Below are 21,521 nucleotides of genomic sequence, written 5' to 3' on the forward strand. Positions count from 1 at the left end.
GGAGCAAGTTCATTAAAGATGCTCAAAGAACAGACTTATCCAGTTATTTGGGAACAGTTTGACTTTGTTGGATATGAGGAAGTGGACAAAGTCCTTGAGGCTGTTAGTTAGTTATTCCTTACCTATCCTAGTTGGTAAAAGCCTTCAGAAGTGTGACTTGCAGGTGGATCCAGGCAATAATTAATACATTGCTGCTGCAGGGAGTGTTCCCGGTATTATTCAAGGAAACCTTAATCTTGAGAAACCTTCACTGGATCCCACTTGTTTGGACAATTTCCATCCACTTTCCCTTGTCCCCTTTTTAGGAAAGCTGGTAGAAAAAGTGATTGTGCTACAGCTTCAAAGAGTCCTGGCTGAAACAGATTATCTGGACCCATTTCAGTCAGGTTTCAGGCTTGATTATGGGACATAAATGGTATGGGTTGCAGTTGGGGAGCAGAATGGGGCTGCTGCATCCATCCTTGCTTTTCTCGATCATTCAACAGCTTTCAATAGCATCAACCATGGTATCCTTTTGGGTCAGGTGCAGGAGCTCGGGCTGAGCAGTGCAATATTACGCTGGTTCAGCTCCTTTCTTCAAGTTGGTTCCAAATGGTGCTGATAGGGAGTGAGAGATCCAGTCCATGACTCTTCCTTTGCAGCGTACTATAGGGCTCGATGCTCTCTCTGCATCTTTTTAACATCTAAGTGGCAAATAGAGCAAAGATCATCTTAAGATTCATTTGACTTCATCTGACTCTTCCTTTGAGTAAATGGTATTCTCATCGGGGTCCTGGGTTTTTTTATTGGTATTTAAATTATTGCTTGCTTTTAATTTCTTTTAAATCCTATTGGGGGAAGGATATTTGTTCCGAAAGATAAAATATAAATCTATTAAATGATATAGGTACAGGTAGTCCTCGGCTTACGGTTGCAATTGAGCCCAAAATTTCTGTTGCTAAGTGAGATGTTTGTTAAGTGAGTTTTGCCCCATTTTATGACCTTTCTTGCGAGAGTTGTTAAGTGAATCACTAGTTGTTAATTTAGTAATGCAGTTGTTAAGTGAATCTGGTTTCCCCATTGACTTTGTTTGTCAGAAGGTGCCAAAGGTGAACACCCTGACCCCAGGACACTGCAACCGTCATAAATACAAGTCAGTTGGCAAGCATCTGAATTTTGATCATGTGACCATGGGGATGCTGCAATGGTTATAAGTGAAAAATGATCAAAAGTCACTTTTTTCTTTTCTTTTTTTTTTTTATTGCAAAAGTTTTACAGTTACATTTTCACCCCTTTTTCCCCCCCCAACACCCACCCCAAACTTCCCAACCTCCCTAACCCTCCCTAACCCTCCCCTCCCGCCCGGACTTCATATCAGTATAGTCATATCAGGTAAAGAAACCCCCCTTAATATAAAACTTGTATAAAACTTGAACCCCTCCCTCCCCCTTATAATTTTCCCCCCCCTCTTCATTACTTTTTTCAATGCCCTTGTAACTTTGAACAGTCATTAAATGAAATGTCGTAAATCGAGGACTACCTGTATTATGTCAGTTTGGGAATATCTCTAAGGAAAGTATAATAATTTTGAAAAGAAACGCTCAGCAATTACAGTAATACATGTTTGGAATACCAAAGGCACATTCAGACCTCTTTCATAACTCTCTCACGTTAAATATATTCTATTTCAGGCTTTCCATCAAAGACCTCTTAAACCATGCTTTCTTTGCGGAAGACACAGGACTCAGAGTGGAGCTGGCAGAGGAGGAGGAGGATGGGCTACATTCCTCTTTGGCTTTGAGACTTTGGGTAGAAGATCCCAAGAAGCTGAAAGGGAAGCACAAAGACAACGAAGCAATAGAGTTCAGTTTCAATATGGAAACAGATAACCCAGAGGAAGTGGCTTGCGAAATGGTGGGTGTTTATGGTCACTGCTTTGCTTCTTTCTCCAACAGTTTCTCTTGCCTTATGGTATATACATCATTTGGGGGAAAAGTATTTATAAGTGCTACTCTCAAAATTGGGAAATCTCCATTTTATAAAAGACCTACAGTTAGAAAACTGCTCCTAAAACTGATGTAAAAGAGGAAAATGGAATTTTGATAAAAGTCATGGTGCAGGGGAAGGAAACCTACTTATCCTTGCTGCTTCCTTGATTTAATAGCTTTCTTCTCCTTGTCAAGACTATTATTCTAGTTATAATTTTCTGTTTGCACATGGGGGAAGCAGGAAGTAACCCCATTTTCTCCCCCTCCCCCTTTTTTTGCAGACTGGAAGAATTATAAATAATAAAAATGATCCATTTTTATATTTTTTCTGCCTTTTGCAATTCTGTTTTATTATCTTTTAGCTTAGGGTTATAAGTGATCTTGTTAATTATTATGGAAAGTAGGTTATAAATTATGGATAAATGAATAAATTAATTTAGATTCACAAAGATTTATCATGCTGAGGCTGCTAATTGTATTGTAATATCTAGAATACAAGTGCGCCACTCAATCTCCTATTCACTGATGCTTTAAGCTTTATTTACAATGCATGATTCTTTTAGGATACCTCATAGGTTAAGAAGGGCTATAGGGGAAGATGGAAACTTTATTTTCTCGTTTTCATATATATAATTTCTATTACAACTTTTAAACAAGAAGATAAAAGTTGACACAAACTTAGAAAGTATAAAAGAAAAAAGGGAAATAAATAAATAAAAGAATATATAAAATGCAAGTAAAAAAATGAAGAAAAATAGAAAAGAAAAAAAGTAAAAATATAAGTGGCTTCCAGCATTTGTCATAGCAGTTATAAGTATAAAATATTTTGACCTTTCTCTCTAAGATTACATCATATTGCTCTTCTTTCTATAATCTATCCTGTTTAATCATCAAAACCATTATCATATTCATTTTGTTCATTTTTTCACAAAAAGTCTGTAAGCAATAAATGTAATAATGTCTTTTATTCTAATCAAAGAAATTAATGCATCTGTCAACTTCACTAACCATTTCTCAATAATAGGTCTTTCAATAACTGTGCATATTGTAATCTTGGTACTGTGATCATATATTGTAATAATTTGCCATGCCTTTTTTGTAACTGTTTATCCACTAATCCTAAAAGAAAAACTTTGAGCATTTCCAACATATGTTTGATTTCCTTTATACCTTCTCAGGGAATTTCTCTGGCATCATGTATCAATGATAAATCATTTTATAAACATTCTTTTTTAGATCAAAACACAATATGTAGATTTCAACCCTTTTAATCATAAATTTTCCCATCTGTATATTATAACCAAATTTCTTAAATCCTGGAACATCAGCCATTTATCTTTATCTGCCATTTCTCTTCTTCACATACCTTGTAAGTTTCTTTTTAATCTTAACTCTCATAATTCACTGATTTTATATCTCTGTTCAATATCTGAAGAGCTGAAATGGAACAAAGTTGGAGACAATGGACATCCTTATCTTGCCTTTTTTGAATCTCACAAGGTTTTGTTAATCCCCATTAACAATTATTTGTGCTTTCTAAGAAGTGTAAATCAACCTTACTCATTTAGTAAAATTATATCCAAGTTCCATATGTTCCAGAACACTAAACCAAATATCCACTTCAAGGCCTTCTCTGGATCTAAGAATATCAGTGCAGCTTGTTTTTCATTATGTTGCTCCAAATATTTCTACATGTTCGAAGTGTTTCTAGCATTATTTCGCAATTCTCTTTTAGATATATTGGTTGATTGTTTCTTGTTAAAGTCAAGTCTTATCCCTTTTTAGGTATTATTATATTAGCCTCCTTCTATCTGTCGGGAATCTTTCCATATTGCAAAATAGTATTCATCATCTCTTGTAAAGTTTGTAAAAACTCATCTTCAAAACATTTGTAATAAGGGGCAGCAGCCCATCTGTATTAGGTATCTTTCCTGTTCTAATCTTTGTGACAATTTCACATAGTTCCCTTAATGTTAGAGGTCCATTCAAAATTTGTCTCTGATTGTTAATATGTTAGTACAATATTTTTTTCTTGAAACTTTAATATCACTTCCTTTTTCTTTTCGCAGCTTGTATGCCAACCATCTTCTCGGTTTATGTGGAAATTTAAAATTTATTTGTTTTGCATAGTTCATCTTTATTTCCATCTTTCTCACTGTTAACATAGATAATTGCCTCTACAAAAGCTTAATTTAATTAGTGATAATTCCTGGAGATTTTTTAAAATTTTTACCCATTTTTGTCTCATCCAGAATCATTTGCATTTTCTTTTCCCTTTTCTTTTAAGTTTCACTATTGCGTTGTAAAAAAATTACTTGCATCCCCAGTCATCCTTCCTTCGCTAACTTTATTAAGATTATTCTCAAAACTTTCTATAGTCTTCCACCACCATTTCTTTTAACAATAACATTTCCTCTTTCCACTTAAGAGACTGGTATGATTATCCTCGGTGAATAAATATTTTCCTCACCATGGCACTGAAGCCAGGCTAAGTTTTAGTCAAATCTTGGTTACAATGTTTTGAGGTTAAAATAAGCAAGATACTGTATTACTATGAACAGTCTCTATTTTCCTCCTTTTATTTTGTTCCTTTTTATCATCCTGTGCTTAAGAAAAGAAAAATGTGTTTAGACTGTAGATTCTTCATTTTGCCTCACTGTTGCCTTGGTTCTGTTTTTATAAAACATTTGGCCACAGAGGAATCTTGACAAATGACAGCTGATGTTACTGAAAGGAGACATGGCAATGCATCTGTTCATTTCATATAAAATATATGCAGGCAGAAGGCTACTGCTTAAGCATCACCCACCCACCAGCCAACTGAAGTTTTGTAAGTGGTCCCATGGATCTCTTATCTTATGGAATGGATCTTTAATGCATTTGTGGATCTCTTTTCTGTTTTTCTTTTTCTTTGGGGGTAGATTGGGTTTACAGACCTTGCTCAGCAGATGACAGTTAAAACTCTCTCCTTCAATAGTTCCATTTAACACAAAAGCAGTGCTTGAATCGGTGTTTTCATGTTTAAGCCATTGTGCCCTAGTGTGCATGTAAAACAAACCTGTAAATAATGGATTTGCAATAGGCTAAGAATAAACAAATGAATAACATAAGAAATTGCAAATGGAGCATACCATTATGTAGGATCCTGGTCAGTATGTCCCAGAAGTGCCTTATGAATATTTCAAGTATGTAGCAAGTAATATTTGCCATGTTGCAGATGTTTTTGTGATACGTTAGGGTGGTCTATTCATTATACTTTTGTGGTGGTTGTAGAATGTTATCGTGTTCTGTTTAATAAGTTCTAAGCAATTACAAATGAATGACTGATCTACACGTAGTCCTCGACTTAACGACCACAATTGAGCCCAACATTTCTGTCACTAGGTGAGATGGTTGTTAAGTGAATTTTGCCCCATTTTATGACCTTTCTGGCCACAGTTGTTAAGTGAATCACTGCAGTTGTTAAGTTAGTAACGCGGTTGTTAAGTGAATCTGGCCTCCCCATTGACTTTGCTTGTCACAAAACTGCAACCATTATAAATATGAATCAGTTGCCAAGCTTCTGAATTTGGAGATGCTACAATGGTTGTAAGTGTGAAAAACGGTCATAAGTTACTTTTTTCAGTGCCTTTATAACTTTGAATACTCACTAAATGAACTGTTGTAAGTCAAGGACTACTTGTTATCGTTCTAAGAAAACTGAACTAAAAAAAAGTAAAGTTTTGTGGAATAAATATTTAGTGATGATGATGGAAAAAGAAGAAATTATCATAATATAATAGTAACCCATTTCCAGTAGTGAAAACCAGAAAGCAGTTTTTGCTACCAGACCAGCTCTCAACTGAATCAGCAAAAGCTGGATCTTTGCTAGGCAAACAGGACAAAGAAACTGCAAAGTAACAGAGGTGAACAAAACTGGAAAATAAATTGTTACTACAAATCTAGACCATCAGAAAGGGGATTTCAAATGAACATGTTCCATATTTTAAAAAAGAAATTCCCAGAATGAATGATTACATAAGAAGTGCAAATGGATCCGCATTGTATGACTATGAAAAGCAAAGTTTTCTCTGATACTGAGTTGAATGGATGGCAAACAATAACTGGGTGTTAAGTGAATAAGATGAAATTACAGATGCTGTGAACTCTGGACAACTAATAGCGAATGAAGTTATGAAAACCACAAGAATATAATATAATTCTGTTCTTGGGAAATAGAAATGTTGCAGCTCACCAATCAGCTTATCAATTGCTAAGAAAGTAAAAAGTCAAATGAGTCATAAAGAATACTCCTAACATTAAAGCAAATAACTTTTTGCTTTCTTTACAATCTTTGTTTCTCCTGCTTATTTGCCTAAAATTAACCAATATTTGTTTTACAAAAGTGTAGAAGCTGCTCAAGAAAAAATAAGTACCTACAAATCCATATAAAGAAAAAATAAATACGTATTGGAAAATTTATGGGAAATATAGTAAAAGAACGTTTAAAAAAAGCACAATAGATTAACAGAACTGGAAAAGCATTTGTTAGGGAAGCAATGGAAAAATGTACTGAAAACAAAATAAACAGTTCAGATACAAATTAGAAAGATTGAAAATTAGAGTGCTCCCCCAAAAAGATGAACTACATGATTTTTGGCTCAAAAGTCAAGTTTTTACTCCAGGCTAGCACATAGTTGAATGATCTGCAAACAATAAAGAATGAGTGACATCTGGAAGAAATTTCTTGTATAGAAAAAGAAGGGGGGAAAAACCTATTCCTGACAACTTCAAGCCTATGTCTTGCCTGCTTATAACACTCAAATTGTTTACTGAAATTATTCCAAATCTAATATATGATAATTTGAAAAAAAATTTAATAGTCTCAGTGGAACACAAGGGGACTTTTTATCATTCATGTGGCCCCAAAATCAGCTATTGATTAACAAAACGGGAAAAAAAACTTTTATGGCCTATTCATAGAAAGGCGTTTGACGCATTCTTTCATAGCTGGGTTAAAAAATGCCTGAAAGTTTTTTGGAACAAACAAATATTAGAAGATTACCAAAAAATATCAGTGGGTTCTTGAATATCTTTGGGATAAGAAGACCAATTATCATCATTATTCTTTGTACTGGCAATGTTCCTCTCACAAACAACTGGAACAAAATCAATTGTGGATACCAAGTTAAAGAGCAAAGGCCAAAAATAAACAATTTGCTTTATATAGATGATCCAAAACTATAAGGTAAATCAAAAGTTGAAATCAAATCAACTTTGTCCACATATTCAGTGAAAACATAGAAACAAAATGTGACTTGGACCTGGCAATTAAAAAAAAATTATAGAAGAAGAAAGGCTACCACAGTGAGTGGAACTATCTTTAGACACCTGGCACCTAAAGAAAAATAAAAATATTTAGGATTAACGGAACCTTCTGATTTATTGTATGACCAAGTTAAAAAAATACCTTTCAGCCGAAATTATATCACTGAGCAGGGCAAGAGGCTCAGAAGAGACCCTGTCTACTTTTTCGGGCTGTATAGGAGAAGTTGTGGTGGAGAATAGTATTTTCATATTTTAAGATTGAAGTCAGCCTTGCAGGGTAAACCAAATAGAAATCACAACCAGATGAACTAATTCTACTTTATCATAAAGCTACTTTGACATAATCTTGCAAGTCTGAAAGTATAATTCTTTTCCCCCGCTCCCAATCTCCTATACAGACTGAGATACTGGAGAAAGAGTCTCTTCTGAGCTTCTTGCCCCATCCACTATCCAGCTGTACGCCATGCTATCTCTTATCTAGTAATTCCCTTGACAGTGTCTCTTTGCCATATACCTTTACAATAAAACAACTATGGAAGAAAAAGAACACAGTCTGAATGATTATATCAGGGAATGTAAAGAGTTCTCACAAACGAAGGCAAAGAATTTTCCTTACAAAAAATTCTTATATAGGCTCTTGAAAACAACAAAAAACAAATTAGATTACAGGGGAAAAAGTAATTCAGTTGGATTGATAACTAGAAAAGCAACCACTCCATGGCTAGTATGATACTGAAGGAAAAGTTGATCAAAATCTAACATGTTTGTGTCTGAAATCTAGAACATTTAAAAAAAGAAACAGAAGGAATAATTGTGGCAACTCAAGAACAAAATCTACAAATCAATGCCATCAAAGAAAAAAAATTGAACATATTTTCCAAAATGCCAAATGGCAATTATTTTAAATTAAGAATAATACTCTAGATTGTATCTTTAATAGTAAAATCACTCAGAAGATAAAGAATACCATGATAGGATTGTAAGCATTGGAATTTAAATTGGAATTTGAAAAGAAAATACAGCTTTACAGTTTGTAAAGCTGTATTTTTTACTATACTATTGTACAGTAGAAACATGTAACGCTCTATTTTCTACTGTACTATGACTTTACAGTCATACTAGTGTATGACCACGTGCCTGAAAATGTTTTGCAAAATAAAGAGATCAAAATTGTGGAATTTCCAATTCAATCTAATAACCACTTAGAACATAATGCACCAGATTTTTTTTCCTGGCTTTGAGTCATTATGGATCCCTGAAAATTGTCTGGACAAGCCCATATTTTTTTCTTGACAATATTTTTGGGAGTGATTTGCCATTGCTTTCTTCCTTGTGCTGAGAGAGTGTGACTAGCCCAAAGTCATCAAGCTGCTTTGGATCTAAGGAGGACTAGAATTCATAGTTCTAGTTTCCAGCCTGGTGCCTTAAACCACTACACCAAAGTGACTCTCACACAAGATATTACTTTTATAGAAAACAAGTGTGGTTCATTGATGTGGCAATACTTGGAGGCAGTCAACTTGATGAAAAACAACTGGAGAAAATGACAAAATACCATTTATTGAAATTTTGAGATTGAAAGTTTGTGATAGAAAAAAAATGTAACAATTGTACTTGGAATCTTTAGTGCAACATTAAAAGGATTCACCAAATATTTAGTAGTGTTAAACTTACTGGACTTGGTACCATTAATTTTTCTAGAGTATTTGCAACAGCGTACATTTTATGTTGTTACCTCCATGATTCTTAGCTCCTTGGCTAAAACCTGAATCATTGCAATTGCTGCAAAATCAATTAGAACGATAGACATAGATAATATTGGAATAGCCGCTTGGCTGCTAGCTAGCTAAATAATCCCAAACCAAAAAGAATTATATATCTACTTGTCTGTTCATTATAGTACTTATTGTTCATCTGGAACTCTGAGCAATAAGTCCAGATCCAATTTGGCATGCATTCAGGGTAAGGTCTGTTGCCATGGGATTCTGATCTCTAATGTGCAAATACAGATTCATTTTAATTGCTAAACCTTGAAAGACTAAAATGATATTTAACAAGAACTGACTTTACCTAAAATGTTTCTTTTTGTTGATTTCTAGGTGAAGTCGGGATTCTTCCATGAAAGCGATTCCAAAGCTGTGGCTAAATCCATTCGTGATCGTGTCACCCTAATCAAGAAGACTCGGGAGCAAAGGCAGGTGGGCAACCTGGAGGAAAGGAGGGACTCTCAAATTCAGCTTCCAAGTGGACTGCCATTACTTCAGCCGCAAGGCTCATCATTCACCCCACCTTCTCAGCAAAGCAAGACCGAGTGTGAGGAAACAGAGGTTGATCAACATGCCAGACAACACATCCTTCAACAAATGCAGCACAGCTTTTCCCTTACTGGTAATGGGCAATCATAGGCACTTAATACATAATATTATTTTATTATTTATTATTAAATAAATAATAAAGGTATTATTCATATGTGAGTTTAATGCATGTACATTTTTGAACAGCAATAATAGCTATCCAGAGAGCTTTTCAGCTGTTCATTTAGAAACTTTCCATTACTTTCACAAATTACTTGAAATTTTGTTGGGAGGGAGCTTATTTTCATAACTTTAAAATGCAACTGTACCTTTCTTTCCCTCTTTCTTTCTTTCTTTCCCTCTTTCTTTCTTTCTTTCTTTTTTTCTTTCTTTCTAGATAGCCAATTGTGATTGCTGAAAATTGCTGCTTCTTTCATTTGGTTTCTACCTTTTGTGAGGTGGCAAAACTTGAATGAGCCATCTTTTCAAACTTGCTAGTCCTTCATTCTGTTCAATACCAGCAAAGTCATTTTAACTGCTAAGAGTCAGTTGGTCTAGTGTTGAAGGCATTAGGCTAGAAACCAAGAAACTGTGAGTACTAGTTGTGCCTTAGGCATGAAAGCCAGCTGGATGACCTTGGGCCAGTCACTATCTCTCAGTCCAACACATTTCAGGATTGTTGTGGGGAAAATAAGAGAAGAAAAAGGTATTAGGTATGGTAGATTTGCTGATGAGTTATTTATAAAAATAATAAATATTGATAAAAATGTATTTAAATAAAATAAAAATAAATGAGAGTTTAGCAGCGAGAACCCCCTCCCAATAGCAGCTTTAGAAGAAAACTCTATGGCCATGATGGTGAACCTATGGCATGCGTGCCATAGGTTGCACTCGCAGCCATATCGGTGGGCATGTGAACTCAGCTCCGGTGCGCATGCACGCGCCGGCCAACTGATTTTTGGGCCTTCTGGGTCCGCCGGAAGTAGAGAAACAGGCTGTTTCCAGCCTCCGGAGGGCTTCCAGGGAGGTGGGGGAGACCGTTTTTGCCCTCCCCAGGCTCCTAGAGAGGCTGAATTCACTGAAAAAACATTTGCAACTTCCTCATGTTCCCCACTGCAAGGGTAAGGACCAGAACACGTTGCTCACTGGAAGCTGTTGGATCCTGTGGATTTCATGCTGCTCTGAGCAGTGTTTTTCTCGAACCTTAAACCACATTAGTGCTTTGGTTAAGATGTGGAATAATGAAATTTCACCACTAAATATGAAGGCTCCTAAATTCCCCCGTCCTGTATTAGTGCCTTGAATGTTCCATGGTTCATACAGCAATTTGCACGCTATGAAATGTGAAGACAGAAATGTGCAGGTCCCAAATGAACCCATCTAGATAAAATGCATGCTTATTTATAGAGCCTATGTCACGGCAGTTAGGCGGATAAAAGTAGTAATTTATTTTCCACTTGATTACATCCATGGAATCAATAATCCAAGAGAACTCTGATAGTCCAACTACCGATAACTGTGGCCATTGTTCTCATACAATCTGATAGCTACTGTGAGCCATTTACACAACACAAATCTGAAATGTGTTATTCAGAAAGTATTGAGCAGTTTACACAGTACTTTCTGAATAACACGTTTCAGATTTGAGTTGGGTTTTCCTTCATTTTAGGCAGTGTCATACCTAGAATTCTTCTGTAACATTATCAATTTTGTTGCTTGATCCCTTATAAATAACTGAATCCTCAGTTCAATTTGTACTGTTACTTGTTTGATCCCTTCCTAGCTTGGCTTCTAAGGGTTTTTAAGGATTCTGTCCTGCCATGATCTTTTAGATTGTTTAAAAAAGGATGATGAAGCAACTACTTAAGAAGCTTTTATTAGACATTGCTGATTTTAACAACTGTGAGCCAGTATCCAGTATTCCATATCTAGCCAGCCCAGTAGAGAAGGCATTAAAGCAGGGGTGAAATGCTCCCAGTTCGGACCAGCTCGGGCGGCGGGCAGTTCGGAGAACCTGTAGCAAAAATCCCTGCCTCCGCCCCCCATGCCCAGCTGAGCTGCACGATCATCAGAGCCTTTTTTTTTCTTTTAAATGGCTCTGACCAGCCAGGCTCTGACGATCCCAGCTGAGTTGCCTGCTAATCAGGCAACTCAGCTTGGATCGCCAGAGCCATGTAAAAGAAAAAAAACTCTTTTCCTTTTAAATGGCTCTGCCTGCTGATCGGTAGCAAAAATCCCTCCCCCTCCCCCCCTCAGCTTGCTTACCTTAGCTGCTGGTCGCAATGCCTTGCTGTAATCCCTGCATCCATTGCATCAGCAAGCAACTGAATCTCCCTGCCTGCAATCAAGCAGGCAGGGAATTGTGGACTTCAACTCCCAGAATTCCTCAGCCAGCAAAGCAAAGCTGGCTGAGGAATTCTGGGAGTTGAAGTCTACAAGTTTTAAAGTTGCCAAGGTTGGAGACCCCTGTTCAATTGGGTAAGTTTTTTCCCTTTTGGGAGCTTTAAAAAAATAGTTAATTGGGTTTTTTTTTAGTTGTTCTTTTTTTAGACCTAGCCATTTAAAGTTTAGGAAGTTTTAAATTTAGCTGCTTTTATATAAAAATAAATTAAAATAAAATAATATTTGAGCAGCTTTCTGAGATTTAGTGTGTTTCTGTAGTGTTTCACTCTAACTACACAATCACACAAAATCTTACAAAGCTGTATGTGGAATTTTGTGTGTGTAAAGTGTGAAAGTTGGTTTTTTGGGCTTTTTGTGGCTGTGTGAGGTTCCTGCTTGTTGCAGGGGCCATTTTGGGTCTAGCACAGCTGCTTTTACATTGTGGGTGACCAGTTGTGTTGTGTTGTGTTGTGTGTGTGTAAAGTGTGAAAGTTGGTTTTTTGGCTTTTTGTGGCTGTGTGAGGTTCCTGCTTGTTGCAGGGGCGATTTTGGGTCTAGCACAGTTGCTTTTATATTGTGGGTGAGACAGTTACGTTGTGTTGTGTTTTGTAGGTTAAAAAAGGGTAAAGAAGTGACATTGACTTGGCCACGCCCACCTGAGCAACAAGCCACGCCCTCCCAGTCACCTTATCAACAAGCCCCGCCCACTAATTAAGCCATGCCCACAGAACCGGTAGCAAAAATTTTTAGATTTCACCCCTGCATTAAAGCCTCTGAAGATTTAGATATAATGGGTCATCTTGAGCCTGAATTTTGACTTGCATGTGTCATAGAGATGGCTTTGGTCACTGTTAAATAAATATAACACAGTTTTTGATACTGCACTTATTTAAACAGATTGGTTTAAATTGTGACAGTGTATCCCTTGTGACAATTGTGGCAATTTTTAAAAGAAAGATTTGGCTATTCCTTGTTTTCTTTTCCTAGGGAGAAGCTTTCATTTTGTTGTATTCTTTCTGAAGTAAATATTCCATCCATACGTAAAACTGCATTTCCTGACAACCCAAGTGTTTGCCTGAATGAGGCAGAAGGAAGGGAAGTGGTTTTGATTTATTCTGAAAGAATGAACATTCTGCCTTTTCTTTCTTTTCACACTGGCACAGCTGACAACTTGTCTGAGGCAGGAGCAGGATCAGTTATACTGTCAGATGCCTCTAGCCAACATAATCTGGCATTTTCCACGGAACACATGATGGGCACTCAACAAGTCCCCAATCTCTCACAAACTGAAAACAGTGTTCAAGGGCATTTATATACTTCTCAACAGATGATGGGGCATTATCAGTCCAATGCAGGGGTAAGAGGCTTATTGTATTCTTTAAAACATAGTAATTATGATTGTTGTATTAAGAAAGTGTCTTTACCTATAGGAGAAGGTGGCAGAACCTGGGGATGGAGTCAAAAGAGGAATCTCCATGTAGCCACAAACAGACCAATTCTCCCCCCCCCCCCCGAATTCTGCCAACCCTTATCTAGCACAAAATCTTTAGTCCAGTAGATTCCTAACATAGGCATGAACAATAAATCAGTCTAATTGAAACTTTATGTGTGGTTCTCATCTTTCATGCCTGACATGATCCCATAGAGACATGTATGGTGTTTCAGTATAAATTTTTTTTGGCTCCAGGAAAGGAATAAAGCTGGTAGCTTTGAGTAGAGGGGGACTTTTGCACAGATTCATCTTGTGAACTGATTTCACCCTTTCCTGGACTAGAGGCCTTGTTCATGGTCCCTCATGCCTCAATCACTTCCCATTTGGATTACTGCAATGCATTTTACGTAGGCTTGCCCTTAAATGTAATGGGATGTGCAGTGATAGGCCCCCCTAGTTTTACCCACATTATACCCTATTGTGCAAGTATCTCCCAGTTTCCTTCCAAGTGCAATTCAAGGAAATGATTATTACCTTTAAAACTCTATTATGGCACAGGTCTAGGTTATCTGCAGGATTTCTCTCCCTAGGACATCTGTCCATACCAGAACAGGGTGGGTACACTCCTAGTCCCCTCCCTTAAATATTGCCATCTTACGGTATTTAGGAAACGTGCCTTTTCCTGACAGTTCCTGCCTTCCCCCTGATAGACCCCACCACCCCATTCTTTTAACTTTCCAAACAGCATTTAAGACCTGGCTTTTCCCCTCAAGTGCTGGCATAGGGTGAGACCGATGAGATGAATTAGTTGTGGGCTTCATGTCAAAATGTAACGATGGTGTCAAATTGTTTTTTTAAAAAAATATCTATGGTTTTTTATTTTATTTATTTTATTTTTATTTTATTAGATTTATATGCAGCCCTACTCCCGAAGGACTCAGGGCAGTGAACAGCCAAGAGATAAAACACACAGATTACAAAATTTAAAAACAGTATAAAAACCTAATTAAATAAATTTGGCCCGGAACAGATTAAAACACCTCTAAAGTTTTAGACAAATTAAAAAGGGAGGTTAGGCCAGGCCAGCCTGTTGGAATAAAAAGGTCTTGAGGGCACAGTGGAAGGTGTGTAAATCCGGGATCCTCCGTATCTCCAGGGGGAGCTCATTCCAGATAGCAGGTGCCCCCACAGAGAAGGCTCTTCCCCTGGGGGCCACCAGTCGACACTGTTTGGCCGATGGCACCCTGAGGAGCCCCTCTCTATGAGAGCGTATTGGCCGGTGAGATGCTACTGGTGGCAGCAGGCGGTCCCATAAGTACCGGGGTCCTAAGCCATGGAGCGCTCTAAAGGTGGTAACCAAAACCTTGAAGCGCACCCGGAAGACCACCGGGAGCCAGTGCAGCTCGTGCAGGAGAGGTGTTACGTGGGAATGCCACGTCGCTCCCATAACCACCCGCGCGGCCGCACTCTGCACCAGTTGGAGCCTCCGGGTGCTCCTCAAGCTGTCGCGCAACCACACTCTCAACAATCTTCGCCCCATGTAGAGAGCATTACAGTAGTCCAGGCGGGAAGTGACGAGGGCATGAGTGACCATGTGTAAGGAGTCCCAATTCAGAAAGGGACGCAACTGGTGGATCAGGCGAACCTGATAAAAAGTCCTCCCGGCCACAGCTGTCAAATGCTCTTCTAAAGACAGCCGTGAATCCAGGAGGACACCCAAGTTGCGAGCCCTCTCCGTGGGGGCCAACAACTCGCCCCCAATAGTCAGTGATGGCACCAACTGACTATATCGGGACGCCGGAAACCACAGCCACTCAGTCTTGGATGGGTTGAGCCTGAGTCTGTTTCTCCCCATCCAGATCCGCACGGCCTCCAGGCACCGGGACATCACTTCAAGGGCATCATTGGGGTGGTCCGGGGTGGAGATGTACAGCTGAGTGTCTTCAGCGTACTGATGGTACTTCACCCCGAAACCACAGATGATCTCACCCAGCGGCTTCACATAAATGTTGAACAGAAGGGGCGAGAGGACCGACCCCTGTTGCACCTCACATATAAGGCGCCTTGGGGTCGACCTCTGCCCCCCTGCCAACACAGACTGCGACCGGTCAGAGAGAAAGGAGGAGAACCACCGTAACACAGTGCCCCCCACCCCCAACTCTTCCAACCGGTGCAGCATGATACCATGGTTGATGGTATCAAAAGCCGCTGAGAGATCTAACAGGACCAGGACAGAGGAGCAACCCCTGTCCCGAGCCCTCCAGAGATCATCAACCAAAGCGACCAATGCCGTTTCCGTGCTGTACCCAGGCCTGAAGCCCGACTGGAACGGATCCAGATAAACCGTTTCATCCAGATACTGCGAAAGCTGTTGCGCAACCACACTCTCAACAACTTTCGCCACAAAGCGAAGGTTGGAGACTGGACGATAGTTTGCTTACACTGCCGGATCCAGGGAAGGCTTGAGGAGAGGCCTCACCACCGCCTCTTTCAAGGCGGTGGGAAAGTCACCCTCACTCAGTGAAGCATTTATAATCCCCTGGAGCCAGCCTTGTGTCACCTCCCGAGAAGCCAGCACCAACCAGGAGGGACACGGGTCCAATAAACATGTGGCTCCATTCAGTCTACCCAGAATCCTGTCCACGTCTTCGGGAGTCACAGGGTCAAACTCTTCGCAGATAACATTCTCAAGACCTGCCTCCGCCATCCCTCCTGAATCTAGCCAGTCAGAATCCAAGTCTTCCCGAATCTGAGCGATTTTGTCATATAGATACTGCACAAAGTCCTCGGCCCTACCCTCCAAGAGGTCCTTCCGCGCTCCCTGGTGGAGCAGGGAGCGGGTCACCCTAAACAGGGCGGCCGGGCGATTATCTGATGACGCAATAAGAGCAGCAAAATAGTTACATTTTGCCGCTTTTATTGCCACTAGGTAAGTCGTAATATGAGACCTTACCAGTGTTTGGTCGGATTCAGAAAGGCTGGCCCTCCAACTGCTCTCCCCTATCCTAGGCCACCCTATCCTAGGCTGCCGCTAGGTCCTCAGTCGAGGCATGAGCCAGAGCCTCAGGGAATGACCCAAGCTCCATCTGGAACCTATCAGGCTCCATCAGGCGCCTGGGGCGGAACCACCTCATCAGTTCCGCCTCCCTGCGGCGGGGTGTGACAGTTCGAAGGTCAAAGCAAAGAAGGGAGTGGTCCGACCATGACAAGGGCTCAAATCGCTATATCCCCTATCTCAAGATCACTCAACCACTGACCAGAGACAAAAATCAGGTCCAGCGTGTTCCCCCGTCGTGTGAGTAGGGCCATGAACTAACTGGGTCAGGTCCATAGCCGTCATGGAAGCCATAAACTCCCGAGTCGCCTCAGATGCCTCACCGACGGATGGCAAGTAGAAATCCCCCATGACCATAAGCCTGGGGGTATCAACCGCCACCGCGGCTATAATGTTGAGCAGCTCAGGCAGGGCCGCCGCCACGTGGCAGGGAGCCAGGTACGTGATCAGCAAGCCCATCTGGACCCCATGACCCCACTTCACAAGGAGGGACTCACATTCGGCCGTCTGAGGAACAGTGGCCTCCCTCGACCCAAGACCTTCTTTAATGACAACCGCCACCCCCCTCCCCTCCCCTGTGACCTTGGCTAATGAAATGCGCGAAAACCGGGTGGGCACATTTCAATGAGGGGGACCCCCCCCCTGGCCCAACCAGGTCTCTGTAATACCCGCCAGGTCCGCTCCCCCCTCCTGAACAAGATCACACATGAGGGGGGCTTTATTTACCACGGACCTGGTGTTGCATAACATCAGCTGAAGGCCCAGGCCCTGAGGATCTGTGCAGCCCGGGGAACGAGTAGAACATTGGGGGCCGGAGCGCGCCACCGCTCGAAGACAGCGAGTGCGCACTCCCACAACACGATATGGCCCCCTGTTCCCGCCATATCTGCCCCTCCCACCCACAGTACTGATGGAAAGTCCATCATCGGAACAAGCTCTAACCCCCTCCTTGATCCCGAGTCCCACACCCCCTATGCTGCGCCCCTCAGCCGGACCAGGCCCCCTCCTCGGTGGGTTATCCCCCACACCCACAACCCTAGTTCTAAACCATCCCTCCCCCCTGGAACCCCTTAAAAATTTCGCTAAAAATTTACATTAAAAAACCCCTCAACCCCCTCTTTGCTGCATTTTAATTTTTTATTGTAAATAGATTTTTAAAAATCTATTGGTTGCCTGGACTTGGGTACAAATGGGTGGTTATGTAAATGTTCTAAAGAAAGAAAGGCCCAAGAACATATTTTGGTTATTAATTCTGCATCCTAGGAAGATATCTTGTTTTCCCTAGGGAATGTGTGAGAAAAGGCTACAAATAGGGCAGATGAGACCAGGGGAACTGAAGCATAGACAATTGTTTTGTTTTTCTAAGTGAAGTCTGTTAATTATTCTTTATACAGGTGCAGCCGGCGTTGCCAACAAATATGGCTCACCCTGGTGTTTTACCATTAATCCAGACTCAGCCTTCTGGTCTACCTACTCACAATTTGGCACCTCCTGCAACTCTCCAAGCCCAAACCTCTCCTCTTGCAGCTCAACAATTCCCATCAAGGATGGTAAAGTTTTTCACTAATAAACTGCATTATCTAGCAGATTTTTCAAAGCATCACTAAATGTGTCCCATGAGTTTATTTAAACCATCTAAATTAAAAAGGGGGAAGCATTCATAAAATGGAAGCAAACATTGAAGGAAATACAGGTAGTCCTCAACTTACAACCACAATTGAGTCCAAAATTTCTGTTGCTGAGATATTTGTTAAGTGAATTTTGACCCATTGTATGACTTTTCTTGTCACAGTTGTTAAGTGAATCACAGTTGTTGTTAAGTTAGTAACTGGTTGTTGAGTGAATCTGGCTTCCCCATTGACTTTGCTGGTTAAAAGGTCGCAAAAAAGGACTATGTGACCCCAGGACACTGAACTATCATAAGTATGAATTAGTTGCCAAATGTATGAATTTTGATCATGTGACTGCTACAATGGTCATAAGTGTGAAAAATGGTCATAAGTCACTTTTTTCAATGCTGTTGTAACTTTGAATGGTCACTAAATGAACGGTTGTAAATTGAGGACTACCTGTAGTGGATTATTGCTTCTCATTTAAAACCAAGCTACATAGTACCATTTCATGTGTATGTTTTGCCTGATGGCATTTCTCAATAAGTGGCAGTTTGTAGGAGCAGGGTGTAGGGCATATTTAATTCTCCCTTTTTTTTCCTCTGCGAAAACTCCAAGCTGTAGTTCCAGAATTATTCTCCTGGAAGTAAATAATGTCTAAAACCCTGATGGGAAGAACAAAGAAAATGAAATTGTAAAATTAGGATTCGGGAAAAAATGCTTAGGTGTGAGGTAAAATGGGTAACTACAGGTAAGTCTCAACTTACCACCAGCTGCAACCATTTAAAGTTAGAACAGACCTCTGAAAAGCTACTAACTATCCAATTCTGAAGTTCCAAGCTCTCCAGTCACATGACCACATTTTGGGTTCTCAGAAAGAGGCCTGCATTTACAATGGTTTACAGCATCTTGTAGCTACATGACCATGATTTATGACACTTTTGCCAAAACCCAATGTTTACTTTCAATTTTGGGGGGAAATGCCCTATGGTAAACGACTTAACAACTGCCACAAAAAGGTCATAAAATTGGGTTGATCACGTGGATGACCTTCTTTACAACCATCTTGAGTTCAACCTATAATGGGCAGGCTCCATTACACTAATAAATTGAGCATTACCTGTATGTCCCAGCTATTTTTGTATATTATCTGATGATAATAATTTTTATCCAGTTAAATTATGCATCTCTGCATTGTAAAATGAGGCTTGAGCCAAATGGGGATCTAACTTCATTAACAAATACATCTGAGTATCCATTTCATGGCACTAAGGATTGCCACTCTTTTAAGCACCCTTTTTCTGATACTTCATAGTCCTGTGTATCAACAGGTGGCAATTCTTAAATGATTTTGCTGGCTCCAAAGGTAAGCAGGGTGAACACTGTTTACTACCAGTAATGTAGGTTAAACTGGAATTGTCAGCAAACTTATCCTTTGTTACTCTATAGCATATAACTCACGTTATAGCTGTCCAGAATTTTTTGGCCAAAAATTAGTTTAATAAATAATCAGATAATAATGAAACATTACTCCCAATATAGATATTTAAGAAACCTTATACAGTTATTTGGGAAACAACCATCTGTTCAGATTGTATTTATTTAGATAATCTTGAATCTTGAGATTTGTATTTCCCTTCTAAGATTTAAAGCTGGAAATGGCAAAGAATTACTGAGATGTGCATTCAATTCAGATTTAAGACTACTTTAGGGAGACTTGTTTATATTGGTCAAGTCATACTTAATTCACTCGGTGTATTCCAAATAAAAATAACCTAATTTTCATCCGTTAAACCTTAATCAATTTATATAATCCCACATCAAGTACCAAATTATAGATTATATCTATAATTGTTAAAATAAAAGTATGCTTCCAGGTAGTGCAGCTGGCAGTGAAAAAGGATCTGAAGAACTTAATTATTTTCCTGTGCGCTGCTCCCACTATCCATGCATGGGTTAATCCTTCAGTGCTTGGCAAACAACTGAGTGAAAACAAAAGGCTTTTGTTCCCCTTTCCGGCTCCCAAGCCACGCCTCTGGTCCCATGATCCCCCAGTCTTCACTCAGTTGCTGGCAAACACTGTAGTGATTTTTGGAGCTCCACAGATTACTAAGGTATTGTGTGTCTGTGGGGGTTTTCTTCTCCATTCCTTTTAATTCTTTAAAGTTCTTGGCTTTCTCCTTTCCCTTGAGCGTTAGGTTTTTATGTTATTTTTGAGTAGCTCCCCTTCGTGTTATTTTTTTCCTTTTTTTCTCTTCTTTGATTGCTGTGCGGGGTGAATTGGAGCAGAGGAGGGGGAGTGGAGCAGAGCGATCACACGCTCGCTCGCCAGCCTCCTAGCCTCATACCAGCTCCCTCTTCAACAAGGAGTTCTTTGCTCATCGCCCCACGCCGGAGCATCAGCTGGCCGGCGGAGCCCCAAGCGCCGGCCGCCCACGCGGCAACTTCAATAGCGGCGGCGCGCTCTTCAGCTGGCCGGCGGAGCCAAGCGCCGGCCGCCCACGCGGCATCTTCAATCTTCGCGCTCGTCAGCTGGCCGGCGGAGCCCCAAGCGCCGGCCGCCCACGCGGCAACTCCGAATAGCGCCGGCGCGCTCATCAGCTGGCAGGCGGAGCCGGAAGCGCGAGCCGCCCACGCGGCGAAGTTCCGAAGCCGCGTTTGAAGCCGACGCCGCAGGGCTGCACCGGAGAGAGGGCGCGAAAGCAGGACAAGCGCCGGAAGAAGGAGGCAGCCCTCCCTGCACTACGGAATAACCCCTCGTTAAGGGGATTGCGCGGCGTCTGGTCGGACCCTCGGGCCGCCATTATAAGTCCGCTGCCAGGTCTGCCCTCATGGTGAAGCGCACCACGTGGCAGCGCCATATTGGTGGACCTTCGGGCCGCCATTTTGGGCGAGACTCTCAGGCTTGTGCCTCCCTAACCCATCAGGGAGCCAGCTGCAGACCTGCACCCCCCCCCACAGCTGGAAGGGGCATCAAACCACCTCTACCACCACCGTCTGAAGAGGTTCGGGGGGGGCCCCGGGACGCTCACTCAACGTCCATCCGTGAGCGGCAGGGCAAGGCTCCTACTTCAATTTCACAGCCGCCTCAGCCATGTCACACTCCCCCCCATCGTCAGACATGGAGCTGGAACTAAGCCCCCCACGCACATGCGATAAAAGGGGGAAGAAGAAATCAAAAAAGAGGCACGCGAGCTCGACCAGCAGGGCGGCCTCAGAAGGTTCCCTACCCTTCCAGGATAGGGACGCCCTGAGGAGGCACAACGCCCTAGAGCGACAGTGGGAGAGGGCGCACAAGGCGGTTTCAGGAACCCCGTCCAGGGATCCTACACCTGGGGAGCCTACACCCATCTCTCCAAGAGAAGCGGAACGGGGACTTACATCTGTGGCCGACATCACAGTCACCCCCAGTACCCCTGAGGGGGTTGGGCCCTCGCGCACAACACCGCGCATCGAGACAGCGTCAAGGCCCGG

The 21,521-nt window shown here is 41.1% G+C and overlaps 1 protein-coding gene across 8 annotated transcripts in view; it reads left to right on the plus strand.

Moving 5' to 3' along the window:
- Positions 1-21,521, plus strand: part of WNK3 (WNK lysine deficient protein kinase 3) — a 123,724-nt gene that overhangs the window by 65,298 nt on the left and 36,905 nt on the right. For all 8 annotated transcript variants that reach the window (XM_087888676.1, XM_087888682.1, XM_087888678.1 and 5 more), the window contains 4 exons: positions 1,671-1,893; positions 9,374-9,662; positions 13,114-13,307; positions 17,832-17,987. In XM_087888676.1, the coding sequence (XP_087744802.1) occupies positions 1,671-1,893; positions 9,374-9,662; positions 13,114-13,307; positions 17,832-17,987 (862 nt within the window). The remainder of the gene's footprint in view (positions 1-1,670; positions 1,894-9,373; positions 9,663-13,113; positions 13,308-17,831; positions 17,988-21,521) is intronic.

Source organism: Pantherophis guttatus, chromosome 2, assembly GCF_059756535.1.
Source record: "Pantherophis guttatus breed Tessera chromosome 2, ASM5975653v1, whole genome shotgun sequence".
NCBI lineage: Eukaryota > Metazoa > Chordata > Lepidosauria > Squamata > Colubridae > Pantherophis > Pantherophis guttatus.